The following is a 23491-nucleotide window of genomic DNA, read 5'->3' as shown; positions in this document are numbered from 1 at the left end:
CCATTGTCCGTTCGCACCATCTCGCCGCTGCCTCCCTCAATCGCTGTCGCAGAAGGAACCAGAGCCACCACTGCCCGTTCCCCTCCCTCAATCCCGGTCGCAGAAGCAACCAGAGCCACCACTACCCGTTCCCCTACTTCTAGCCCTTTCCCGTCATGCCCAGACCGTTGGTGCTCCACCACTGCCTCCCTTGTCCCCTCTTTTTCATTTTTATAATCCAGGTTACCATTTTGCTTTTAATTTCTATTTTTGATTAGTGTTAGTTCCTTGATTTGATTTTGGATTAGTTTAGCTGGATTTTGATTTTCTGTTAGTTGATTTTAGGTGGGTATGATAGAATTAGCTTAGGTTGAATTGCTGAAAGTTTCTGCTGAATTATTGTTGTTGAATCAGCTTAGGTTTGATAGAATTAGCTTAGGTTATTGAATTTCTATTAATGGTTAACTGTATACATATGATCCATTGTTGTTGTTCATCTTCTTCATTTGGTTGTTGTTGTGTCATTGATGTTGCTTCTGCTGTTCTTCTGCTTCTGGTTCAGCTTCAGGTTCTGCTTTTGTTTCTGGTTGCTTTTGGGGAAGAAGGGGAAGGGTATTTTCATCCGAAGGACAATTTTAAAACAAACTGAAACCTTCAGGACTATTTTGTAGAGAAAAAAAGACCGGAGATGAAATAAATTTTCAGCCTCTACGTTATGGACCAAAATCGTATTTAACCATTTTTTTTGTTTCGTGATGAAACCATGGTATAGACAAGTGAGGTTGAGTGAGTCCCTCTCTTGTGCACAGAGAATTTGGTAGAAAGTTAAGGAGTCCTTTCGATTCAATTCCCAAACTATAACGTGAACAAGTTAGGTTGAGGAGTCATTTTCTTGTTGCATCAAGAAATTTGATAGAAAGTAAAGTGATTATCTTTGTATTCAATTTCAACCAAGGTTCTGAAAATCGGTTCGGACCGAACCGGTTGAACTGTGAATCGCTGAGAAAAGCGGTTCAAACAAATGCCAAAACCGCAGAATTCAGAAACTGTAATCAAATCGGTGAACCGGCCAGAAACCAGTCGATCGAACCGAATCGTGACCCGACCGGTTTTTTGAAAAGGCAACCAAACGTCGCCGTTTCACTCACTGAGGCACCAGCAAGCCCTAACTCAGCATTCCAAACTCCAGAGCGCCTCTCAGTCTCTCTCGCACACACTCAGTCCAGGGAGGGCTCTTCAGACCTCTCGATCTCATTGAGCTCAACTCCGTCCAGCCACCGCCTCGTGCTGCCGCCGTCGTTCCTTCGAACAGCCACCGTCTGCTCGCTCACTTCCCCTCCATCGCGCAGCAGCCATCGCAACCTTCGAAGCCACCATCTGCTCCACCACTCTTGCATGCTCTGTCTCCCTTGGTGTCTCTCGGTATCTCTGTCTCCCTTGGTCACTCGATGTCTCTGCCCCCCTCCGCAACCACTGTCTCTTGCATGCTCTCTAGGTAATTGTTTAATTCTGTGAAGTTCTGTGAACTTTGATATAGTGATATGTGATTTACTGATATAGTGAAGTTCTGTGAACTCTGATTCAAGTCATTTAACTGTGAAATGATATAGTGATTGAATAATTATTTTTCTGTGAACTGTTAAGTGTGAACTGATTCAACTGAAGTTAGTAGTTACTGATTCAAAACTGTGAACTTTGTGGAATAATTGTGAATAATTATTGGGAATTTGTTAGTTAAGCTGTGAAGTGTGAACTACTGAATTTTGTTGTTTGTTGAATAATTGTGAATAATTTTAAATAATTTTGGATGTTGTTTGTTGAGAACTTGAGATTATTCAGCAAAGGATTGTAATGATAATCTTTCTGAGAGACATGGTATGTAGTTATCTGCAATTTATGGCTAAGACTTGAAGAGGCATTAATAAGGTTACAATACTGAACTAATAGTTTTGAGACTTTTCTTTTCGTTTTCCTTATCTACTATGCATGTTTTATTGTGTCTCTCGCTGGCTGCAGCATGCTCTACAGCGAGTGTTGCGGATCTTCTGCTTGAAGCTGGTGGATCTCTTTGCCCTGCAAGACTATGTGGTAGATATCAAATGTCTGCTATGGCCTTTTTGGCTTGGTTTCTTTCATCAGCTTCCTATCTTTTCAATTTTTGGCTCTTCTCTTTTCTGTAAAATACATAGCTCACTGCTGATATATGTGTAAATGAATACACAAAGGGTGTGAATGTAAATGACAAAGTCATTTATTTTTTAAGTACATATTTTTTGAAATTTCCTTGTGAATAAAATTCTGGCAACTATAATCAACAATGTAAAAACTACTTTTTCAGCAGGGAAGGGAAAAATACTAAAGGTTTATTCTTGTTTATGTAGTACTTTTAATTTGTATGATATTTTAAAGTTTATATTAGACTATAATTATGTTTTAATATGTTTATTTATATTAGTCCAAGGTTCACCACAAGCATAGCAAAACTGGAATCGGCACCTGCAAGCAAGAAAACAAACAAACAAGTATATATAGGCTATTGTATACATGGGAATGGATAGAAATGAAGTAGATTTGATTAGTTAATTTCCAACTTCTCAGCCGTATTTGCGGTTTTCTCCTCTCGATCTCATCTCCTATTTTTCCTTAAGTTTATTTTGTGTTTATGATTTGATTTCTTTTCTTCTGGTTTTCTAATCTGCGGATCTCATCTCTATTTTTTTTTCTTGTTTGTGATTTGTTTTTTTTTTTTCGATTTTCTCTCGATCTCATCTCCTATTTGTGTTTATGTTTTGTTTATGTTTCTTTTGGTTTTCTAATCTGCGGATCTCATCTCTATTTTTTTTTCTTGTTTGTGATTTGTTTTTTTTTTTATTTTCTCTTCTCTCGATCTTATCTCGGTTTCCTGTTCTGGTTTTCTGTTCTCTGGATCTCATATACAAATTTTCTCTAATTTTTTTCTTGTTTTTTATTTGTTTTTGTTGTTCTGGTTTTCTCATCTCTGGATCTGGATCTACAATTTTTTTTTTCTTGTTTTTGATTTGTGTGTTTTTTTTTTCTGGTTTTGTCTTCTCTCGATCTCATCTCCTATTTTTCTGAACTTTATTTTGTGTTTGTGTTTTGATTTATGCTTGTGTTCTTTTGGTTTTCTGTTCTCTGGATCTCATCTCCAATTTTTTTCTTGTTTTTGATTTCCGTTTTTGTTTTTCGGATTTTCTCTTATCTCGATCTCATCTTCTCTTCTTTCATATACTTTATTTTGTTAAGTTTATTTTGTTTGAGAATTTTTTTTATGATCTAATTTTGTGTTTTTCTCCTAGATGACAAGTGAAAGTGAATATGTCTTGGTGGACGTGCTCGGATTAGGTGCTGCCGAGAAGTCACCTACTGGGAGCTCCCCTCCCAGTGGTAACAGCACATCATCTTCCGAGAATGAAAAAAACAGGGAGCGCGGATTCCATTTGGAATCTCCGAAAAGAGAAGAACATGACAAAGAAAGTTGAAAGGATCGATTTGATCTCTCGGGTGTGGAGGAGCCCCACATAGCTGAGTTACTGAAGGATCCATCATTGGGGGAATTATTGACCTCAAGCAATTTGTATCTACTTTTAATTAAGTATGTATTGTTATAGTTTATTCATGTATTATCTCGTCCATCAATTTATGTATTTTTAGTAATAATTTTATTTTATTTTATTTTTTCAGAGGTGATATTGTTGATGATGATAAGGCATTCATTACTGAGACTAAGGAGCTGCTCCACTACATAATTCCATTCCTTGGAGTTAAACAGCAGGATTGCCCTCCAATTTTGGAGAATATTTTGGATGTCTGCAAGTCCGCTCATCCTCCTCCTCAGAGGATCTCGTTTGGTCAGCAATTATTACTGTTCCATTACTCCAACCCAACTTTCGGTATCTGTGTCCCCTCATATCGAGGCTGACACTAGCATATAATAATATAATATTATTCATATTATATTATTATATATGGGTTAAACCTAGTATCATTATACTAAATTTTTATTATAAGATAGAGTTAATCCCAGTTGCTTTCTATATTTCAAGGAGGACTTTTATGATACGTCAGTCAATATCCATTCACTTTGAATCTAAACCCATTGCATTAAACAACAACAATATTTAAAATGCAGTTTTTACAAGAGATCCAACTTTCTTAACAAGACATTAAAAAAAAAATAACAATGCTCAAGACATTAAATCTTGAGTGTCAGCCTGGATATGAGGGGACTCAATATCCATTCACTTTGAATCCAAACCCATTGCATTAAACAACAATAATTTTTAGAATACAGTTTTTATAAGAGATCCAACTTTCCTAACAAGACATTAAAAAAATAACAATGCTCAAGGCATTAAATCCTGAGTGTCCCCTCATATCGAGGCTGACACTCAGGAGCATTGTTATTTTTTTTAATGTCTTGTTAGAAAAGTTGGATCTCTTATAAAAACTGCATTCTAAAAATTATTGTTGTTTAATGCAATGAGTTTGGATTCAAAGTAAATGGATATTGAGTCCCTTCATATCCAGGCTGGCACTCAGGATTTAATGCCTTGAGCATTGTTATTTTTTTTTAATGTCTTGTTAAGAAAGTTGGATCTCTTGTAAAAATTGCATTTTAAACACTGTTGTTGTTTAATGCAATGGGTTTGGATTCAAAGTGAATGGATATTGACTAACGTATGATAAAAGTTCTCCTTGAAATATAGAAAGCAACTGGTATTAACACTATCTTACAATAAAAATTTAGTATAATGATGCTAGGTTTAACCCATATATAATAATATAATATGAATAATATTATATATCTAAATTTTTTTATAAATTAATTTAACTAAGTTAAACAATGAAATTTAAAAAATAATATTCATAATGGAAAAAAAATGACTTAAGTTATATTACAATTGTAAGTTTTAATTACACTACTTCATAATCATGACTTCTCAACTTGTTAACTATTTTTCAGACCTTGTTAATTTGACTTCATTAGTTCATTAATATAATACTCTCGGCCCGAAGCAAAAGAATCCTAATTCTCAATCAAACTCTTGGGTAGCCTTTATGCTTATATCTACTTTTTAGTGTTAGCCCACATCTTTATTCCAAATCAATTCATTCTTTATAGTGAAATAGTGATGGGCCAAAAGTTTTGAATCCTTTTATACTGAAGAATATATCATATTTCTTTTGTGGGTCATTTTTAGTTGTCAAAACTTTCAACTTTTACTTGGTAAGGAGAGCTACATTTCCACCAATCACTTTTTTATTTTTTGGATGTACTTAAACTAAACCTTTTAAGCATGACCAAAAAAAAAAAAAAAAAAAAAACTAAACCTTTTAAGTAAAACTTTTTTTTGTTAGTTAGATAACCTTCACAATATGAAAATTGAGAAATCAGGCGTTCTTTAAAAGTGTAGATATGAATCCGATGTTAAGTATACTATAATCAAAGCAAAGTGTCTGGGATAGGACTTTTAAAACAGCCAAACAGAGCAGACAACATACTCAAGCAGCAACAGCATCACTAAGAAGATTACATTAGCTAATTTAAAAGATTAGTTTCTTAAAATTAATTTCAAAAAATACAATTCAAATATATAAAAAACTAAAATAAAATAATAGAAGATCAAATTGATAAGACTTAGAGATATTGTGATTGAAACTCGGAATGGAAAACTCAAGCGAATAAACCAGTTTAATCCAGCGTACTTGGGATTACAATATCCTTTATTGTTTTTGTATGATGAAGATGGCGACAAAGAAAATATATCCCTAAACAAACAGAATGTTAACTTCGAAAGAGGTCATGAGGAAGGATCAATAAAAAAATTCTTTGCATATACGATACAAGAGAGATGTGCAGATGGTCCTCCTTTAGTTTATTCAAGGAGATTATTCCAATATTTTGTTGTTGATGGTTACTCAACAAAAACGTAACGAGCGTATTATTATTATTCACCAATCTTTTAAAATGATTAATAAATCAAATCTTAAGGTAAACGTTTGTTTTATGATTGAAATAAAATAAAATTTAAAAATAAATAATAAATAATAAATATTTTTATTAAATATGAAGATAATTTTTTTATATGAATAAAAGGAAAAAATGTTTTTCTAAAAGAAAAAATCTAAAGAACAACACTTTTATTAAAATTTGACTATTATTTAATCAGTAAAAAAAAATAAAGGTTTGTTTGGACGAGCTTTTAAGAAAAGATCTTTTTTTTTAGTTATCTTTTTTTAAAAGATCTTATGAAAAAGTAAAAGTAATTTTATGTTTGGATATCTTATGCAAAAAGATCTTTTTATCTATCAATTATATTTGGGTATAACAATATAAAAGTACTTTTTTTGTTTATTTATTACATGAAAAATATTTTTTTTTAAGGAAAAAAGATCTTTTAAAAAAAGATGTAAATTACAGCTTCTCAATTTTTTTTTTATTTTTCTAGTGCTTTTATTTTTACTACTAGAAATTTACTAAACACGCTAAAAAATAAAAAAAAATCCTTTTTTATACTAAATAATGTTATACGATTAGATATAATTTTATACTATTAAAAATATTAATAATAACTAATTAATTATTACAAATTACAAAATCTACAAACTCTAACACTCCTCAAAACAGAACTTTTTTTTTTAATATTGGATTATCAAAATGTTTAAAAAGTTGTATTTAACATGATTGTAGAAATATACAAAACGTGACCGCCGTTTTCAATTTTTTTAATTAAAAAAAAATAAAAAACATCAAAACGTCAATGACATTTTTCTATTCTCAATTTAAAAAAAATTACTCCATGCATTTGTGAAAAATATATATTTTTTTATTTTTTAAATGAAAACGGCATTGCCGTTTTGTATTTAACAAATTTAAAAATAATTTTTATATACAAAGCGTAGGTGACGTTTGTGTCTTTCAAAAGGTAAAAAATTATCCCATACAAGAGTAAAATTCATATACATTAAAATATTGGGGCACATCACACAATTTGTTCCAATATAAAAAAAAATCAGTCAATTTTCTGCCAGCTTAGTTTATCAAAATTGATAGGTATGGTTATGGGCTTATGGCATAATAAACTGATAATACGTCAAGTCACCAAAAAAAAAAACTGATAATACTTCAAAATTAACCTCCAAGATTAATGACACAATAGTAGCTTTTGAGTTTTTAAACAAGGTAAAAATAAAATAATTAAGCTTCTTTGATCCTCTCTTTCTTTTTTCCCCTTCTTTCCAGGAGAACATATTAACATAGTGCTAGTAGTAATTTTATTTATTTAATGGAATTAAAATTGTTGGAAAATATATAGCAAGAATGAGTTAGTTGTATAGAAGGAAGGAATCCCGAAAATAGCGTAGTGACGAGTGCAAGTTGTGTGTGATTGAGATCGAAAAAGAGAAGGAAAGTGGAGAGTGCATCAGTGGTTGTTGATGAAGAGGGTTCATCACAGGAATCATCAGGAGCAGAAGAAATGCCCTTCCATAATAATGATGCGCCTCGCCGGTTTGTGCGTCTTCTCCACAATCATCCTCTCCGTCGTCTTCTCCCTCTCCCTCGTCCTTCGAGATCCTCCCTCCGACGCCGTCCCCATATCTGTGCCCCGTACGCTTCTTCTTCTTGCTTTTCCCTTTTTAGTTTTTACCTCTCTTGTGATCTAGGTAGGGTTTTACACTGTTTTCTGATTGCTGCTAGGTTGGATTGACGATAAGCTGCTTGCTGGTCTTCTACCTGCTGGATTCGATGAAACCTCTTGTCTAAGCAGATATGATTCGCTCATTAACCGCAAAGGATTATCAGCAAAACCTTCTTCATACCTCATTTCTAGATTAAGAAAATATGAAGCGCTCCACAGAGAATGTGGACCTTATACTCAATCCTACAATAAAACAGTGAAAGATCTGAGGTCCGGTGTTCCAAGCCAGTCATCTTCGGCTGCTTGTAAATATCTAGTGTGGATTTCATACAGCGGTTTAGGGAATAGGATATTGACCATTGCTTCTGCATTCCTTTATGCTCTCCTCACCAACCGTGTTCTCTTGCTTGATCCGGGACTTGACATGACTGATCTCTTTTGCGAGCCCTTCCCACACGCTTCCTGGTTCCTTCCTCCCGATTTCCCTCTTCGTGCTCAATTCCATCATCTCAATCAGAAATCTGCTCACTGTTATGGGAAAATGATCAAGGATAAATCAGTTACAGCATCTTTTGTGTACCTTCATCTAGCGCATGACTACGACGATCAAGATAAGCTATTCTTCTGCGATGAAGACCAACGTTTTCTTGATCAGGTACCTTGGTTATTAGTCAGAACAGATAATTACTTCGTTCCGTCGCTATTCTTGATGCCGTCTTTTGAGCAGGAACTGAATCAGCTGTTTCCAAATAGGGAAACAGTTTTCCATTTCTTAGCTAGGTATCTGTTCCACCCCACAAATAGAGTATGGGGACTAGTCATTAGATACTATGAAGCTTATTTAGCTAATGTGGATGAGAGAGTAGGTATACAGATTAGAGTGTTTGACACCGGAACAGGTCCATTTCAACATGTATTGGATCAGATCTTAGCTTGTGTTTTCAAGGAGAATCTATTACCCGATGTTAACAGGAAGCAGGCTACTATTAGTTCATCAGGAAAGCCGAAGTCGAAAGCAGTACTCATGACATCCTTAAGCTCTGGTTATTCCGAAAAGGTCAGAGATATGTACTGGGAATTTCCCACCACGACGGGAGAAGCAGTTGGCGTTTTCCAGCCAAGCCATGAAGGATATCAACAAACTGAGAATCAGATGCACAACCAAAAAGCTTGGGCAGAAATGTACCTCTTAAGCTTAACCGACGTGTTGGTTACTAGCTCATGGTCTACTTTCGGCTATGTGGCACAGGGACTGGGAGGTTTAAAACCATGGATACTATACAAGCCTGAGAATAGAACAGCTCCAGATCCTCCTTGTCAACGTGCTATGTCGATGGAGCCATGTTTCCATGCTCCTCCCTTTTATGACTGCAAGGCTAAGAAAGGAATTGACACTGGTAAACTTGTTCCACATGTTAGGCACTGTGAGGATATGAGCTGGGGTCTTAAGCTTGTACATAACTATGCGTAGCAAGCTATGCTTTGTGCATGCTTTTGTGCCTGTCAACTCAGCTGAAAGTTTTGCAAATTTTGTTGTACAATAGAATTAGTTATTCTTTTTAATCTTTATATTCTTATATGCACAAACTATATAATATAAATGTGTGTGCCATTACTATTTTAGGACGATAAATTAAATTGCATGAAGTTATGCTCTCTTGACAAATACTGGCACATCGTTAGTTCTCTGAGGCAAACAATAGTACAACACAGCTCAGCAACTTGAAACGGTTATGGTGATTTGAATGTGATAAACCATCCTTTAGTTGTTTTAGTTCAGTCGTTCCTTCTTTGAATATTAGCAAGTTTAGGCAGTTGTATGTGTTTCATATCAGATTATAATCGAGGTAAAATGAAGATGTTGCCAGTTGGATCATTTCGAAACTTCAAAGCGGAAGACGATGAATCAGAATTTGGATCCTCTAAATTTTAAATTTGTACTTTAGAGGGTAAAATGTGATCTTCTACCCTTGAATGATTTCTCTCTTATATTTATTCTTAGTCCCACCTATAAAATAAATGGTAAGAGATCACACTTTACTCTCTAAGGTAAAATTCAAACTTTAGAAAATCCAAATCCATGAATCATGACTTGCATTGACTAAACATAAAATAGGATCCAGTTTCGTTCCATAAAATAGGATCAAGATGACTTTTTATCACTGGACATAACCTTCTGTGTTTGGGGTGTGCTTCAGGATGGTAAATTTTTTAAAATTCACTCAGTTTTTCTTCGTCGTGTTTAACACATGGTGGATCACTCGAGGAACAACATGTTTCTTCTAAGCATAGTTGCTTACTACATTTCTTCCTTTTTAAATTATAGCAAAAGCAGACACGAAAAATAGAGGAGAAATATGAAAGGGGCAGAAGGAAATTCTAATTAAGATAGTAGCAAAATCTATCATGTATCAACATCCAAGCTTGGGAAGCAAAAAGTGAAAAACCATCCATAGTGACATAGATGCTCTCAATTATCCAGGTACTCGAAAGCAAGATCATTGTGCATACGGCAAACTCTGTTGGTTTAACTTATCAAACCACATTCACAAAAAGAAAAAGAACCAACACCCAATCATACAACAGTTTAGGGTTTCAAAGCCATTGAAATTCAGCTTTGTTCTTATTCAGTGATCAGTTCTTCCTTCCTTCACATAATATAATATGGTAGCCATGCCTACAACATCATTATCAAAACAATCATTAGCATATCTGCCTAAATAGAGGAAGAGAAGGAGCTAGGTGCTTGTGTGAGGAGTAGGAATCAAGGGAATAACAATGAGTTAAAGGGATATACGTTGACTTGAATGGAGCACTGGTGGCTCCAATTGGCGTGGCAAACGCTACATCCTGAAATGGTCCAGCCATCTTTCCTCGCGGAAACCATCCAAGGTCTCCACCCTTCTTTCCTGATGGACATTCAGAGTATTCCTGGGCTACCTGTTTGCAGAGTAAAATATTCTAGATGTAAAACAATTGAAACGGCAAAACATTTATATGCGTAGAGAAATTTTAATGGACGAATAAACTACTATTTCCAACTATGAAAGACTCAAGCACTCGCAAGTCTAACCATGAAAGATATAACAAACTCGATATCCATACGAGATTGGATTAGTTCTGCAAAACTACCCTTAAACTACTCATTTTGGGTAGTTTTGCTGAAATAATCCAATCTCTTGTAGGTATCAAGCTAGTTTACATATTTCATGGTTAGAATTGTCGGAATTTAAATCTTTCATGGTCAGCAATGGAGTAGTTTATTCTAAATGAATAGATTCCTGTTTCTTCTTTCCAAGAATTCTGCACCAATCATGGTTATGATACTCAACCAAAAATAAGATTCTTAGTCCCACAATGAATTGAAAACTCAATTAACAACTTAAAAAGAAATATGAACAAATGATGCAGATATATGAAATCATATATTGCTACATTAGCAATGATGTTTGAACAGACCACCCACTAACTTAAGAACCCTACCAAATGCAAAAGAAAATTACCTTTGCAAACTCTGCTGGTGGGACCTTATCGCCATTTTCAAGCCAACCATCCTGCAGCTTCTTGTATGCCTCATTAATCTTACCTTGCTTCTCACACAGGATGTGCCTTGCTGCACCAAATAAAAAAAATTTAATGTCAATACACCAACAGGGATAGAAAAATCCAATGAAGTGGCAAATCATATGCTACCTTTGACATAGGTGCAGGTACCAAGGCCATCTGCACTTTTGGCACCTTTCCCTTTTCCCTTAGAAGCATTCTCATCACTTCCACTTGCTGCTTGTTTCCCCTTTCCCTTTCCTGACTCCTTTGGCTTTGAGTCTTTTCCCATTCTTCTCAAGCAAAACAGAAAGGGGGCAAATGAAAAAACGCATCGTAAAACAGAGTAACAAATCAGCTGGAAAATAAAAAATCACCTGAAAGCAGTATTCACCACGATGCGAAACTAGAAGCTAAAACAACAAGATTGCTTTTTTATTATTGCGTGATGGAAACAAGAGCGATGAGTTTTTAGTCTTACTCCAGTGGCAGTGAAGAATCGCATTCCTTTTTTTTTTTATTCACTATTTTCATGTTTTTTAGAACTTGGGTATTACGATACTACCCTTCCATGAGCCTCATTGGGCTACTCTATTGATCGGCCCGTTATTGTCTATTCAGTATTCACCCATGGAGGGTCGCCTACTTGTGCCTCTGTAGTACCCGAAGGATTAGTCATTGGGCTTCCGGCCTGATGGATACCTGGTGCAAATAAAAAAAAAACAAAAAAAGAAAGATGAAAGATAATGGTCTAATGGACTATACTTTTTTGGTTGCCCAAGGTATCCTCCAACCCGACAGGCCAAGGACTAATCCGTCGCAGATCGGAGCTCCATTTAAGGGTTTGCCGCTGGCCAATGAGTTGCTGCATACACAAGGCGGAATTCAAACCCCCGACACTTGCTTAAGCAGACGAGTGAGCTGATCACTCGACCAACCCAAGTTGGTTAATGGACTATACTATACTTATCATGTGTAAATTTTACAGGATTTGACGTCATGCCCATCTTTCTTATTTTATCTTTTCTCCATAATATTTGTCATTTTCGTTTTTCTATGCACAATGTTAAAACTCAACTTTATTTTATCCTTTTTTTTTTATTTTATGTTCATATGTTATCAAAACTTTATAATGTCAGATCTTAACTTACTATATAGGGTATTAATGCTATCATTCTGTCATTTTAAATAGTCCCATATTTGTTCTAAAGAAATAAAATAAAATTTAAGTGAATGAAATTTGTCTTTAACTTGATCACAAGCAAATCTCAGTGAAATAAGATTAATTGGAATCTAATAAACTCCACTCCACATAGAGACATTTACTATTTTTCATCTTTGAGTTGCTTCTATCAACTATTAAAGCCTTTTGCACACGTAATATACGCTCACTCCATAGAGCTCTCAATTTTGTAGGCACCAAGCTTAAAGAAAGAAACCATTTGAGAGTAAATGTTTTAATCGAAACACCAAATTCAAATAAATTTCTATGATCGGAGCAGGAAAGTTTAATAACATCTATGTACAAAGAAAATCAAGTTAGCTTCTAATCAGCGTGACATCAGTAGTATACGCCCTAATCTCGAGTTGACATGCTGACAGCCTAGTATCATGTTCTAAAGGCTTCAACTAGGAGCCTAATTAGAGTTCAGACCATATAGCACTGTCTTGAAAAGCTACTTTCCTTCAAGGAGAAACCATGTTGAAACTACTCAGATTCAGAATCTGAAAGTGGCATTTGATAAGCACCCTTTGGTTCCGAATCCGTCATAGAAGGATGCTGATTTTTAGTCGAATCTTTAGTTTGCCGCCTTCGGAGACCATCTCTTGGTCTCCGATTTCTTTCATCCTGAGAAGGTTCCTGTCATAATGAAAGGCAGAGATAGTACATTCCTTATATTACTTTTTCTCCTTATAAAAATGTTGAATTATTTTCCAAAACCAAAGATGTGAAAAAATACCAGAATGTGATACATGTTCTGCTATGCAAGATTTAGCCAAAAATTACCTCAGAACTTGGTTGACTTTGTGGATTTGATTCAGATGTCTGAGCTTGTTGGTTCCTTCGGAACCAGATGGTACCCATAGATATTAATGCTCCCAGAAGCAAGAAAGGACCAATTCTTGGATCCTCTTGGTAAACCAAGAGTCCTCTAACAACACCTTGAATCCGTTGCTTGAGATTTTCCAAAGGAACCTTTTGCGCAGTTCTGGACCAACCAGGATCTTTGTCATCTGGAACAAGAGCGGGAGTTCGTAGTGTCTGTGAAGATGCCACAGAAATAAAATAAGAAAACTATAAAGAATTTGACCCATCAATACCTATCTCATTTGAATGCATCAAAATGAATGACATTCATGAAACTATGATCACATAAGCAGATGAAGTTTTTGAATACAGCAATTAACCAGAATTCAAAAACAAATAATTGATTTAAGGAGGCAGAGAAAACATCCCAAGTTATGTCCCTATGTTATATAGTGCTAACAAGCAAAACTTGTAAGTTAAAACATAAAAAAAACTTACAAAGAATGGTAATTCTCTTGTGTCACCATCTTTTATTATACTTGCAATCCATTGGCTTATCTGCAGAAAAGCAAAAAAATATAGAAAATATAATGAGAAAAACTGGATTTAACATCATTATGTCAAGTAATCAACATAATTTTAGATAAGTTATAAAAGAAATGCCAAACTACTTATGGCAGAGAAACATCATACAAAGCACCATTTGCGATGTGGAAATTTCAGTGTAAAAGAACAAACCTCTGAGATATCACTTGCACCCTTATATCTAGCTACAAACTGGCCTGCTTGATCATGTTCACCCTCTAGATCTTTCATCAGCAGAGATTTCCATGTCGGTTTTTCCTCTGTCTTGGTATCCATAGCACTGCTATTCCTCAGGTAACGAATAATAAATAACTGAGGAATATCATCAACGCCCGTGTGTTGTCCACAAGTCTGCTCACTAGCCGGACCAAGGTAAAATCGACAAAAATCCTATGGAAATATATTTCGTTAATAGCTCAGGCTAGAAATAGTTGCAAAGACGAGGAAGAAAGTGCACTGCATTCAAACAAGCTACAAAAGGAAGTAAAAAATCAAACGTAAAACAAAAGGATTACCTTCTGCTTTTCACCATCAAGCCAAGCAAACGTCAACCGCTTTCTTTTAATTACCTCCACAGCTGGAGCTAAGGTTTGATTGTCAGATGATGCATCTGCCTCATTATGCTTAGACAATGTTTCTTTGACCCTGCACATAGTCTATGGATCTGAATTACAACCTCTTCCAAGTATGAATAACAAATGCTTCTTTAAAAGACAAAAATCTAGTTCTACAAAGCAAACATCATGAAAAAAAATAATGATAAAATGTGTAACTATAACCAATACATAGCGCACATCCCCTAGAAAACTAATCCCTGATTACAAAAAAATGTGCAAAATACACAAATTTTGCTATGTTCTTTGTACATCTCAAACAAAGAAAAGTATGAATCTAGTGGCATAGTCATATAGATTGCCTTGTCAGATCCGAGGTATCTTAACAAAGGCAACAGGGAGAGGACTGTTTTATAGAACCCAAATAAGCATAATTCTTAGTGTACATAATGAAAAAATTGAGTTTGTGACTGCATCAAAGACAAAAGTACATACTTCACGCATTTTGTTCAGCGCAAGACCTGGCCTTCCTACTGCAATAGCGCAATACCAAATAATTGTATCATATCCAGCACGAGAATAGCCATGGGGATCACAACCAAGCTCCATTGATGTCACACTTCTTAATTGAGGAAGCTCTGAAAGAAGAAAGAAGAGGGAAAAATGCAACACACTAGCTAGATTAGGGCTTATTCAATAAGGACCTAATTTACAAATTAAAAAAATTGAAGATTGAAAGTCTTAAGAGTAATAGTACAACCCAGTTTACTCATTAAATCCAAAAATTAGTCAAACCTTACGAAGTCATTTTCTATAAACAAGGTTCACTCAGATTTTTTTTTTCTTTTTTCCTTTTTTTCTGATGAATAAGATACCAACATTTCCAGCAACCGAAAGTTCTACAGTGTACTTATTGTGCAAGAATCAAACCATACTTGGCTTATTCCAAAAATATCTTACGTCAAATCAATCCAGTTTAAGATTATGTATGTGCCAAACTATAAATCTATTTCTACCTTGCTGTTTATTGTTTTCCATCATCTTCAAGAAAAATGAATTGTTTACTGAACCTGTAGCACAGAATGCACAGATAGTCAGTCAAATTAAAAGGAGAGGTTAGATCAAATGGTTCTTGGGTAGTATGAGAAGGAAAAAACAGACCATGGTGCACAACAGGTTTGACACCTGGGTCTTTAAGAAATACGACAGCAGGTGCAGATTCTACGCCAAATCTGAAATTTTTTTTTTTAAAGAATGAACAAACAATTAAATACATCATACAAGGTCATGCAATGAATCAATAAGCTAGTGAACATAAATATTCAAAACTGTGTATCACCATCTACATGGAAAAGTAGTACCGAATAATCTTTTGACAAGATTAATTTTTGTAAAAATCATCACTTACGCTCCCATCCAATAGGAAGACTCCTCTTCCCGCCAAAGAATGAATGCGAATGAAGCATAATCCCAATAATCTTTTGCTGCTTGTCGAATAAATGGAGCAGCACGTTCCCCAGATTTCGTGAAAAAGATTACTTTTACCTATAAACCAAGGGTCCGCAGAAACTAAACCATTAATGTCCTTTATAAAACAATATTTGTGTTAGAAAACCAACGAATCAAACATTTTGAAATCAGCATGTGGCAATAAGAAAGGGAATTGTACCTTATGATGACTACTCTTTCCAAAAAGTTTTGGCACCTGAAATATTTTGAAAGTTTTAAAATAAACTTCCACTCAGTAACCATAGAACTCTAAGCAAAGACGAATTATAATGCCAAAAGGAAATCAAGTGCAAGGGTGAATTAATCTTCATATTTACTATATGAACCCTATTTAGGTTTCAGTTGTGTTTAACAGACCAGTACCATGAACTATGCTTCTCCTTTCCTCATTGCCAAAACGATACCTAAAGGCTGATGAAATGCTTTTTTAATTATTTTATTGTAACCAATCACATCCTCTCTTTTGTTAGTCACCTTGCTCCACCGTGATATTTTTCTTTAGCAACTTAATTCTCCAACAATCACTGTGGTTTGCCGCCAAAATCACCAGCGTTTAAAGGATTGTATCACTACCACAGACATTTTTATTTTGAGAGATAGAGAACTCTGCTTGGCACATTGACACAAACGAGCAGTATTATATCTTTAGAGTTCAGAAAAATTACCAGTGACTCCTTCGAGTAGTAGTTAATTTGAGGTAAAGCTAGTACAGTTGTTGCAAACCAATTTGTAACCTTGTCCACAGTAAGCTCTCCATCAAACCTATGTGGGAAGAAATCATGTAACATGTATGTAATAATGTGTAACCATCGATGTTAAATATATCTGCTGACAATTGAGTGGTAAAGGATTTATAAAATTGCAGTTGCCACTATTGTCAAATCCAGGTCTTAAAGTAAAACTCACCTACTAAAACATTTTACATCACGGCATCCGGGAGGAATAGCAAGAAGATATGGAATTCCTGAATAGTTCAATATGTCAAGATAAGCCAGACATGATCCTTCTCTCAATTCAAAACTAGAACTTTGACTGTATTCAGCACATACCATTTCTGAAGTAAGGTTTTCCTGTTGATCTTTTATCAGCTAGGTAGACAGCTAATTGCACCTCACCAAGTTCCACCATACCAGTATTTGCAAACGGATGCAATAGAGAAGCTAAATGCAAAGGAATTAGTCAGAATCATCTCATCCATATAGTAGTGAGCGATATAATGGTTAGAGTCCTAAATCACTTAAAGATGATAGCATTTATAAGTATTTGGACAACCCTCTACATGCAGCAAGCTTTTGAGATTGAGTTAAGCTCTGTTAATTGAGTTAATGTTGGCATATCTCTTTAAGAAAGGAAATCTTCTTCCCAAGAAAAACGGAAGAAAAATAGATTGGTACCCTGCCATCATTTTGGATGAAGAAGCCCTCCACAAAAAGGGAGAAACGGAAAAGGCACAATCACTCAATACAAAAATATCCTTTCATTATGAAACAAACATGTAGTTTCTGATAATAATAATAATAATAATAATAATAACAAACAAACAAACAAACAGGAGTTCATCATCAATAAACATACCAATTTTATTCCAGGATTCTGAAAATTGAGCACAGCGTTTGCTCCCCGATGAATATAACTGATCCAAATGCATTTGGCATGGATATCAAGTCAGGCATCAATGAAACAATAAAGAAATTAAAAATTGTGGAATCAGGCAAGAGAGTGATACAGAGTTTGAAAAGGCAAGATCAATCAAACCTATCTTTTGAGAGACAGCTACAAACCCAAAAGTAAACTTGCTATAGATTAATTAAGCATTCAAAGTTACAAATGTGAACCAATAGAGTTCTTAGTTTCCAAATCTTAGAGATAAAGTAATGACAAAACAACTCATTTGCCAGCATATTGTTACAGGAAGAAATCAATACACGATGCTTGAGATATTTGAAAAATACAAAACTGAACATTCACAAACTCGAATTCTCATCATTAATAAAATTCAACTGAAAGGAATTCTAAGAGTGAAATGCAATAATCGTAACGATAGGAAATTAAAATATATCAGTATATTCTATGCTGAATATACCTGAATTAGCCATGGCTTTGTAACTGGAAATATAGACTGGAAGTCTAGTGCGGTAATGACTTTATGAGAATGATCAATAGGCCCTGAGAGGTTAAAACAATGTAAATCAAAATTAAATTATTTTGTCTGTCTTATATCCTACTAAAAGGATCTATATAAATTCTCATCAATCACGTTGGAGTGTTAACTAACCAAAAGGAGGAGGGACATCTAGTAGAGGGAGATCCAATTCCGAAATGCGTTTTCCAGCACAATTCTTGCTGGCATTCTCAAGAATATGCTACCACCAATAGACCACATTATAAGAGAAACAAGCAGGGAACAATTGTAGAAAACATGCACAAGTCTTCAAAGAATGAGAAAGAAATACTCACAAGTTGATCATCAATCCCAAATAGGTCATAATCTCTTTTCCACAAGGGATTTGTCAGCAACTCATAAGCATATTGAATCTGTAAATCATGCTACGATTAAAACGAATCACAGAAACAAAACCATAGTAAAAGCGGAATGAGCATATGCATTACACGGAACGAAACCATAAAAGCACACAAACCTTTAAGAACTGACAAGTATCAGGAACTTGGGGAGCCGAATTCCTGAGAGTGCAGAGAATGCAGGTGACAAGGTTACCAATTATTTTGAGAGCTAATAATTTCAGAAAACAGGAGAGGGAGGAGATGGAAAGATACCAGTTGGATTGAAGAGTGTGGTAAGAGTCTCTGACCTTGTCGACCGGACTATAGGTGTCGATTTTGAGCACTATGATCAGCAAAGCACAAAAAAAAGTTTATCTTTTTGAAGAATAATAATAAGAAGGAAGAAGAAGGAGGAGGGGGATTGAGTATAGAGTAGCACCGTCGTAGTGGGAAGGGGGGAAATAATTGGGAATGAGGAGAAGCTGGTAGAGCATGGCGAAGGCGAAGAGAATGAGAGGGACGGCGTAGGCTCTGAGAGTGGAAGCCATTGATGGCGATGAAGGAGGCATCACACTTTGCTCGCGGCTTCGGATACTTTGAGGTTTGCCGCTACCACAAGTCTAGTTTCTACCTCAAGTCTTCACTTTCGTCTTTTTAAAAGGAAGAAAAGAAAAGATAAAAGATTATCTTAAATTTAAATTTTAAAATTAATTAATCTTAAACTATCTTATAAAAATCATTAAAGGAACAATTAAAATAGATTTTAAAAATTCCAAACTATCTAAATAAATATTTAAAATTTAACCCTAGAAAAACATCCGAAATTTTGTTAAAAAACACCGACTCAAATATAAACATACAAAACTTTAATGTTATAATTCCAAACTAGAAATTATATTTATTGAAATAAATATTTATAATAGTCCGAAATCCAAATGAACATTTCAATCATAATAGCAAAAGAACATTCAAAAAGCTACTTTTTTTTTCAATGTTAATCTCTTAGCTATATGTTAAAATATATAGTCATGAGAACCCATGTTTATCTAAAGGATGGAATGTATTTTCAGTTATTCTTTTTTATCATAAAATTATAATACATAATAGAAATATGTATTATCATTGTAATGTTTTCTGCTTTTTTAGTATATTATTATATTATTGTTGAGTGAAAATCAATAAATCATATGAAGATATGTTGTATTGTAATTGAGTTGTTTACCCGAATAAGTGATTTTAGGAAAATTAATTGAGTGAAACACACACAAAATCTAAAAGTCTAGGTCCAAATTTAGCATAAATAAAACGATGAAGGAGAAGAAGTAAGTGGATGGAAATAGAAGAAGTGGTTTGAAACATGATTAGGAAAGAAAGTATTGAAAAGCAAATAGCAATAAGTAGTAGATAATAGCATCTAAGAATGAATTTGGGAAGAGCCAAGTAGCACGAGGCAGAGGGAGATGAAGTGATGATATAAGCAACAGAATTAGCTTCTCTTAACATGCGTTTGAAACAAGCTTTTCAGTTTTGTTATATCATTTCCTCCCTTCCTAATCCTTTTTAGTAGTCAAGTATGTATCTTACTCTCGCATTTCTGTGGGACTATAGAATCCCAACATTCACCAATCAATTACACATTTTACTCTCATCCTCATACCTTAACATTTGAACAAATTCAGGAGCTTCTGCAATGTTGTCATCTACAGGACTCAGCGCAGTGCCAACTGTGATGATCTGCTGGCATCCTGCTGAATAGCCTCACCTTTTTCGCAACCATTCATTAGCTTGGAGAAGAGTGCTTTTGCAGCTTGGTTGCCAGAGAAGGAATTGGCCATTTTGTTGAGTAAGCATGGCACAGAGGAGTGTGTAATAAGTGGTTGTTCTTGTTGAGAGATGAGTTCCAGTAGTTCTTGATTTCGTTGTCTGTTCGATTAGGCAAGTGCTTGGCAAGAAGTGCATGGAGTCTTAGAATGGTCTGCTCAATCGGCCTCGCTTAATGCCAGGTCTGAGGTAGTTAAACCACCTCAGTCTGCAACTCTTTCCAGGGCCATAAGTGTGAATGTATGCTTTGAGCTTCTCATCTTCTTCAAGAGACCAAGCACCCTTCCTCACATGCTCATGGCTACAGCAAGGAGACCTTCCCATTCATCCACCAACAAACAAACAAAATGGCTTGTGCCTGTGGAGCACCCGTTCAGAGACAGATGCCTTTAACTCACAACCTGACAACCATCAATGGAGGACTCGGGGCCTAATCATGGTCCTTCCTCTGCAAATTTTTCTTAAATAAATTCAATATAGCATTATCAGTTTAATAAATTATTAACCAGTTTAATAAAAATGTCTAATAATAATATGACACATGTAAACGTCTTTAAAAAAATATTTTTAATATCTTTATTAAAGTGGTTTCTTACATTTAATGCTGTGCAATTATATATTTTTTTTATGGTTAAATGTTGACTAGATTTTAATAGAAACTTTTTCTAACACTATTTTCCAAATTTAATTTTTTTATTTGGTAAAATACTAGATTATCTTCAAAATCAAGTGAATTGCTCCTACTTATCACTTATGCGTCGTTTTTTTTTTTCTTTTTAACTAAATTTGTTAGTTTTTAATGATAATTTTTTTATAAAAACTATGATGTGCGAACAAAAAATATCTATATGTATATGTATAATGTATTAAACTATTAATGTGTCCATGATTTATGATTCATCAGTGTCTCCCCAGTCCCCACTGTTGATAATTTCCTTATCACATCCATGGAGTGGAATGGATAAGCAAATGTAGTACTCAAATACACGCGTCTGACAACTATGATTTTATATATTATTGGATAACATGTGAAACTCATATAAAACTGGATTTTAAATTTTTATCAAAACTAAAGAAGCGTCTTTCAACTCAGTTTAGTATAGAATAAAAAGTTACTGCACAGGATATTTTTAATTATGATTCTTATATGATGTGTTATGCAGAGGCAAGAGCAGCTTAAAATAGAGTTTGGAAGGGAATGAGACGGTGTTTTGTTAATAGAGAAAAAAGAAAATACTGAAAGGGTAAGACAGAATATATGGCTGAAAGGGATGGGGGGCCGTGGTAGTTGTGGGTAATAAATGAAAGTGAGGCAATGAGCCATTGTTTGTCCCCATGATTTGAGGCATCTTAGGGGAACGTGGCACCATTCTTTGCAAATAATAAAATTCATTCTTTTACCTGAGGATTATTAGGTATTGGTGGATATTTTCAAATTTATTTTATGACAGTGAGTCTCCAAAGTGTTGTGGTGTCCCTGTCGCCTTAGTATTTGTTTTGAGGTATTAGAATAGAGATTGAGAGATTGAGATACAATATTATGTTTGTTGACTCAGAGATTGATATTAAAATTTTTGTCTTTGTTTCTAAAATTTCAGTATTTCAGTACCTCCAAAAAGTAAAGACACAAAGGACTGAAATTTTAATAACATTTTATACCTACAATACTCTCATTTCAATTAATTAATTCCATTTTTATCCTTTGTGTAAATTAAATTAGAGTGTTATTCTTGTTTTAATTTCTGTCTCTCACTTTGTACCAAATAAAATATTAAAATTTATTTCGATATCTGTCTTTCAGTCTCAATCTTTCCGTCTCTGTCTCTCTATCAAACGCAGAGTAATGGAATGGGCAGGCTAAGGGCTATACAAGTTGGTTAAATAGACCCACATTCGTTTATAAAATAAAAATGAGTAAGAAATTGTGGTTAAACAACTAAGCTTTCTGGGTCATTAAGTACCTAATAATCTCTAATGGGCCCAGCCCATTAGCAGAGAATAATTAATTGACGAAACTTCATACTTGGTACATGTATTAAACGGTGGTGGTCATGACCAAAAAAAAAAAAAAAAAAAAAAACCAGTGGTGGTTAATGTACCAAGTATCGAGCTTCGTCTAGTTAAAATGTTTCTGAAAAATGATTAATCGTGAGAGCAGCAGAAATAAATGTTGACCAAATTAGATTTTACTTTGATAACTAGTTATATTAAAATATACAATTATATGACTTCTAAAATAGTGATATACATAATTATTAGAAGGTGTAAACTCAGGTGCAGTCGACTTCACGTGAAGTTAATACTTGAGAACCGTTAGATAATTTGACTGATTTGACTAAATTTTTATCTAACGTCTCTCAGATATCAACTTCACGTGAAGTCGACTTCACCTGAGTTTCCACCTTATTAATTGACATAAATCTTCCACATTAGAATTTTCTCATTATTATATTATTAAATAAACTTCATTCAAAATTATGAAAATCTAAAGATCATATATACATTTATAATAGTTTTCATATGATCCTTTCTCTTTCTCTTTTTCTTTTTAAGCACAACCGTCTCTAATCTCTATTAAACTTATATATTAAGTCCTAGATAGAAATTGAAATCCAGTAAAGTCCAAATTGATGAGTAGTTTGGATCAAACAGAAGCATACAAATAAAAGCATGTGGCATTTGGGCCTGCCTTACCGTAGCATATCACAACTTTGGAGGCAACAATCTTCATGATGGCGATGCCATCCCATTTCTATATATCACAGTTGACTATCTTAGTGGAACAATTATTGAAACATTTCTCATTCATTTTACTACTGTGCATGCACCATTATATGGACAAATCTTGCAACATCAAATATTTACCATCAACGATTTGTGCTACTTTCTCATCAATTATCTCAACTAATTTAATCAGACTCCACATATACAACCCCATTCTGGACTTATCCAAAACATTTCGTTAGGTCGTATGGGTTAACCACCAAAAACCCCCCAAAATTATTCAAACACAGACAAAAATGCACCCAAATTTTACTTTCGACAAAAATGTCTTCAAATAATTTAAAAACACAACAAAAATACTCGACAGTAAATATATATTTTCAAAAAATATTTTAGAGATTGAATTTTGATGCAATTTTTTGCAAGTATGATTATAAAATTGAGATATTATTATCCTTAAAATTTGGTAGTTTTTCGTTAAGTATATATTTTTCTTATAATTTTTTTGTTAACAACCAATAATACTTTTAAAAAATTATAAAAAAAACATATATATTTTTAAGAACAATAATATCTCATTTGTT

At 34.3% G+C, this 23491-nt stretch overlaps 3 protein-coding genes and 1 long non-coding RNA gene across 14 annotated transcripts; 2 read left to right on the top strand and 2 right to left on the bottom strand.

Moving 5' to 3' along the window:
* Window positions 1-1125: 1125 nt before the first annotated feature.
* On the top strand, window positions 1126-5049 carry LOC114925049 (uncharacterized). 11 transcript variants are annotated; one of them, XR_011870140.1, is made up of 6 exons: window positions 1126-1474; window positions 1810-1905; window positions 1996-2067; window positions 2435-2557; window positions 3297-3592; window positions 3682-4036. It is a non-coding gene; the product is annotated as an uncharacterized lncRNA (long non-coding RNA). The 11 variants fall into 11 exon arrangements; XR_011870138.1 differs by lacking the exon at window positions 1810-1905 and adding an exon at window positions 4762-5049 and having other exon boundaries at window positions 1147-1474; window positions 2435-2588; window positions 3682-3924; XR_011870137.1 differs by lacking the exon at window positions 2435-2557.
* Window positions 5050-7241: 2192 nt separating this feature from the next.
* Window positions 7242-9306, top strand: LOC112736186 (galactoside 2-alpha-L-fucosyltransferase). Its single transcript, XM_025785531.3, has 2 exons — window positions 7242-7609; window positions 7700-9306. Exons 1-2 carry the CDS (start codon window positions 7438-7440, stop codon window positions 9109-9111), a joined length of 1584 nt encoding a protein of 527 aa, XP_025641316.1. The 5' UTR covers window positions 7242-7437; the 3' UTR covers window positions 9112-9306.
* Window positions 9307-9998: 692 nt separating this feature from the next.
* On the bottom strand, window positions 9999-11916 carry LOC112736185 (uncharacterized). The gene is made up of 5 exons (XM_025785530.3): window positions 11561-11916; window positions 11334-11476; window positions 11144-11253; window positions 10438-10580; window positions 9999-10317 (listed from the first exon to the last, which is right to left on the bottom strand). Exons 2-5 carry the CDS (start codon window positions 11473-11475, stop codon window positions 10275-10277), a joined length of 438 nt encoding a protein of 145 aa, XP_025641315.1. The 5' UTR covers window position 11476; window positions 11561-11916; the 3' UTR covers window positions 9999-10274.
* Window positions 11917-12638: 722 nt separating this feature from the next.
* On the bottom strand, window positions 12639-20537 carry LOC112736184 (uncharacterized). The gene is made up of 21 exons (XM_025785529.3): window positions 20020-20537; window positions 18802-19012; window positions 18636-18705; window positions 18500-18542; window positions 18318-18395; window positions 18136-18223; window positions 17944-18026; window positions 17436-17493; window positions 16910-17020; window positions 16767-16824; window positions 16526-16622; window positions 16021-16056; window positions 15760-15896; window positions 15513-15583; window positions 15368-15421; window positions 14847-14989; window positions 14313-14453; window positions 13951-14187; window positions 13711-13770; window positions 13192-13446; window positions 12639-13044 (listed from the first exon to the last, which is right to left on the bottom strand). The coding sequence occupies exons 2-21, from the start codon at window positions 18929-18931 to the stop codon at window positions 12892-12894; spliced, it is 2103 nt and encodes a 700-aa protein (XP_025641314.1). The 5' UTR covers window positions 18932-19012; window positions 20020-20537; the 3' UTR covers window positions 12639-12891.
* Window positions 20538-23491: the final 2954 nt, after the last annotated feature.

This window comes from Arachis hypogaea, chromosome 13 (genome assembly GCF_003086295.3).
Source record: "Arachis hypogaea cultivar Tifrunner chromosome 13, arahy.Tifrunner.gnm2.J5K5, whole genome shotgun sequence".
Taxonomy (NCBI): Eukaryota; Viridiplantae; Streptophyta; class Magnoliopsida; order Fabales; family Fabaceae; genus Arachis; species Arachis hypogaea.
The sequence above is the reverse complement of the archived record's forward strand: the minus strand, read 5'-3'. Positions and strand labels throughout refer to the sequence as shown.

What these genes read in the sequence shown, in the direction of transcription:
- LOC112736186 (XM_025785531.3), top strand. Translation starts at nt 7,438, where the DNA reads ATGAAGAGGGTTCATCACAGGAATCATCAGGAGCAGAAGAAATGCCCT. An exon ending in CGTCCCCATATCTGTGCCCC is followed by an intron (nt 7,610 to 7,699) that starts GTACGCTTCTTC and finishes GATTGCTGCTAG; the next exon opens with GTTGGATTGACGATAAGCTG.
- LOC112736185 (XM_025785530.3), bottom strand. Translation starts at nt 11,475, where the DNA reads ATGGGAAAAGACTCAAAGCCAAAGGAGTCAGGAAAGGGAAAGGGGAAA. An exon ending in TACCTGCACCTATGTCAAAG is followed by an intron (nt 11,254 to 11,333) that starts GTAGCATATGAT and finishes TATTTGGTGCAG; the next exon opens with CAAGGCACATCCTGTGTGAG. An exon ending in CACCAGCAGAGTTTGCAAAG is followed by an intron (nt 10,581 to 11,143) that starts GTAATTTTCTTT and finishes CTCTGCAAACAG; the next exon opens with GTAGCCCAGGAATACTCTGA.
- LOC112736184 (XM_025785529.3), bottom strand. Translation starts at nt 18,931, where the DNA reads ATGCCTCCTTCATCGCCATCAATGGCTTCCACTCTCAGAGCCTACGCC. An exon ending in GATGTAAAATGTTTTAGTAG is followed by an intron (nt 16,623 to 16,766) that starts GTGAGTTTTACT and finishes CTTCCCACATAG; the next exon opens with GTTTGATGGAGAGCTTACTG. An exon ending in CGCTGAACAAAATGCGTGAA is followed by an intron (nt 14,454 to 14,846) that starts GTATGTACTTTT and finishes TCAGATCCATAG; the next exon opens with ACTATGTGCAGGGTCAAAGA.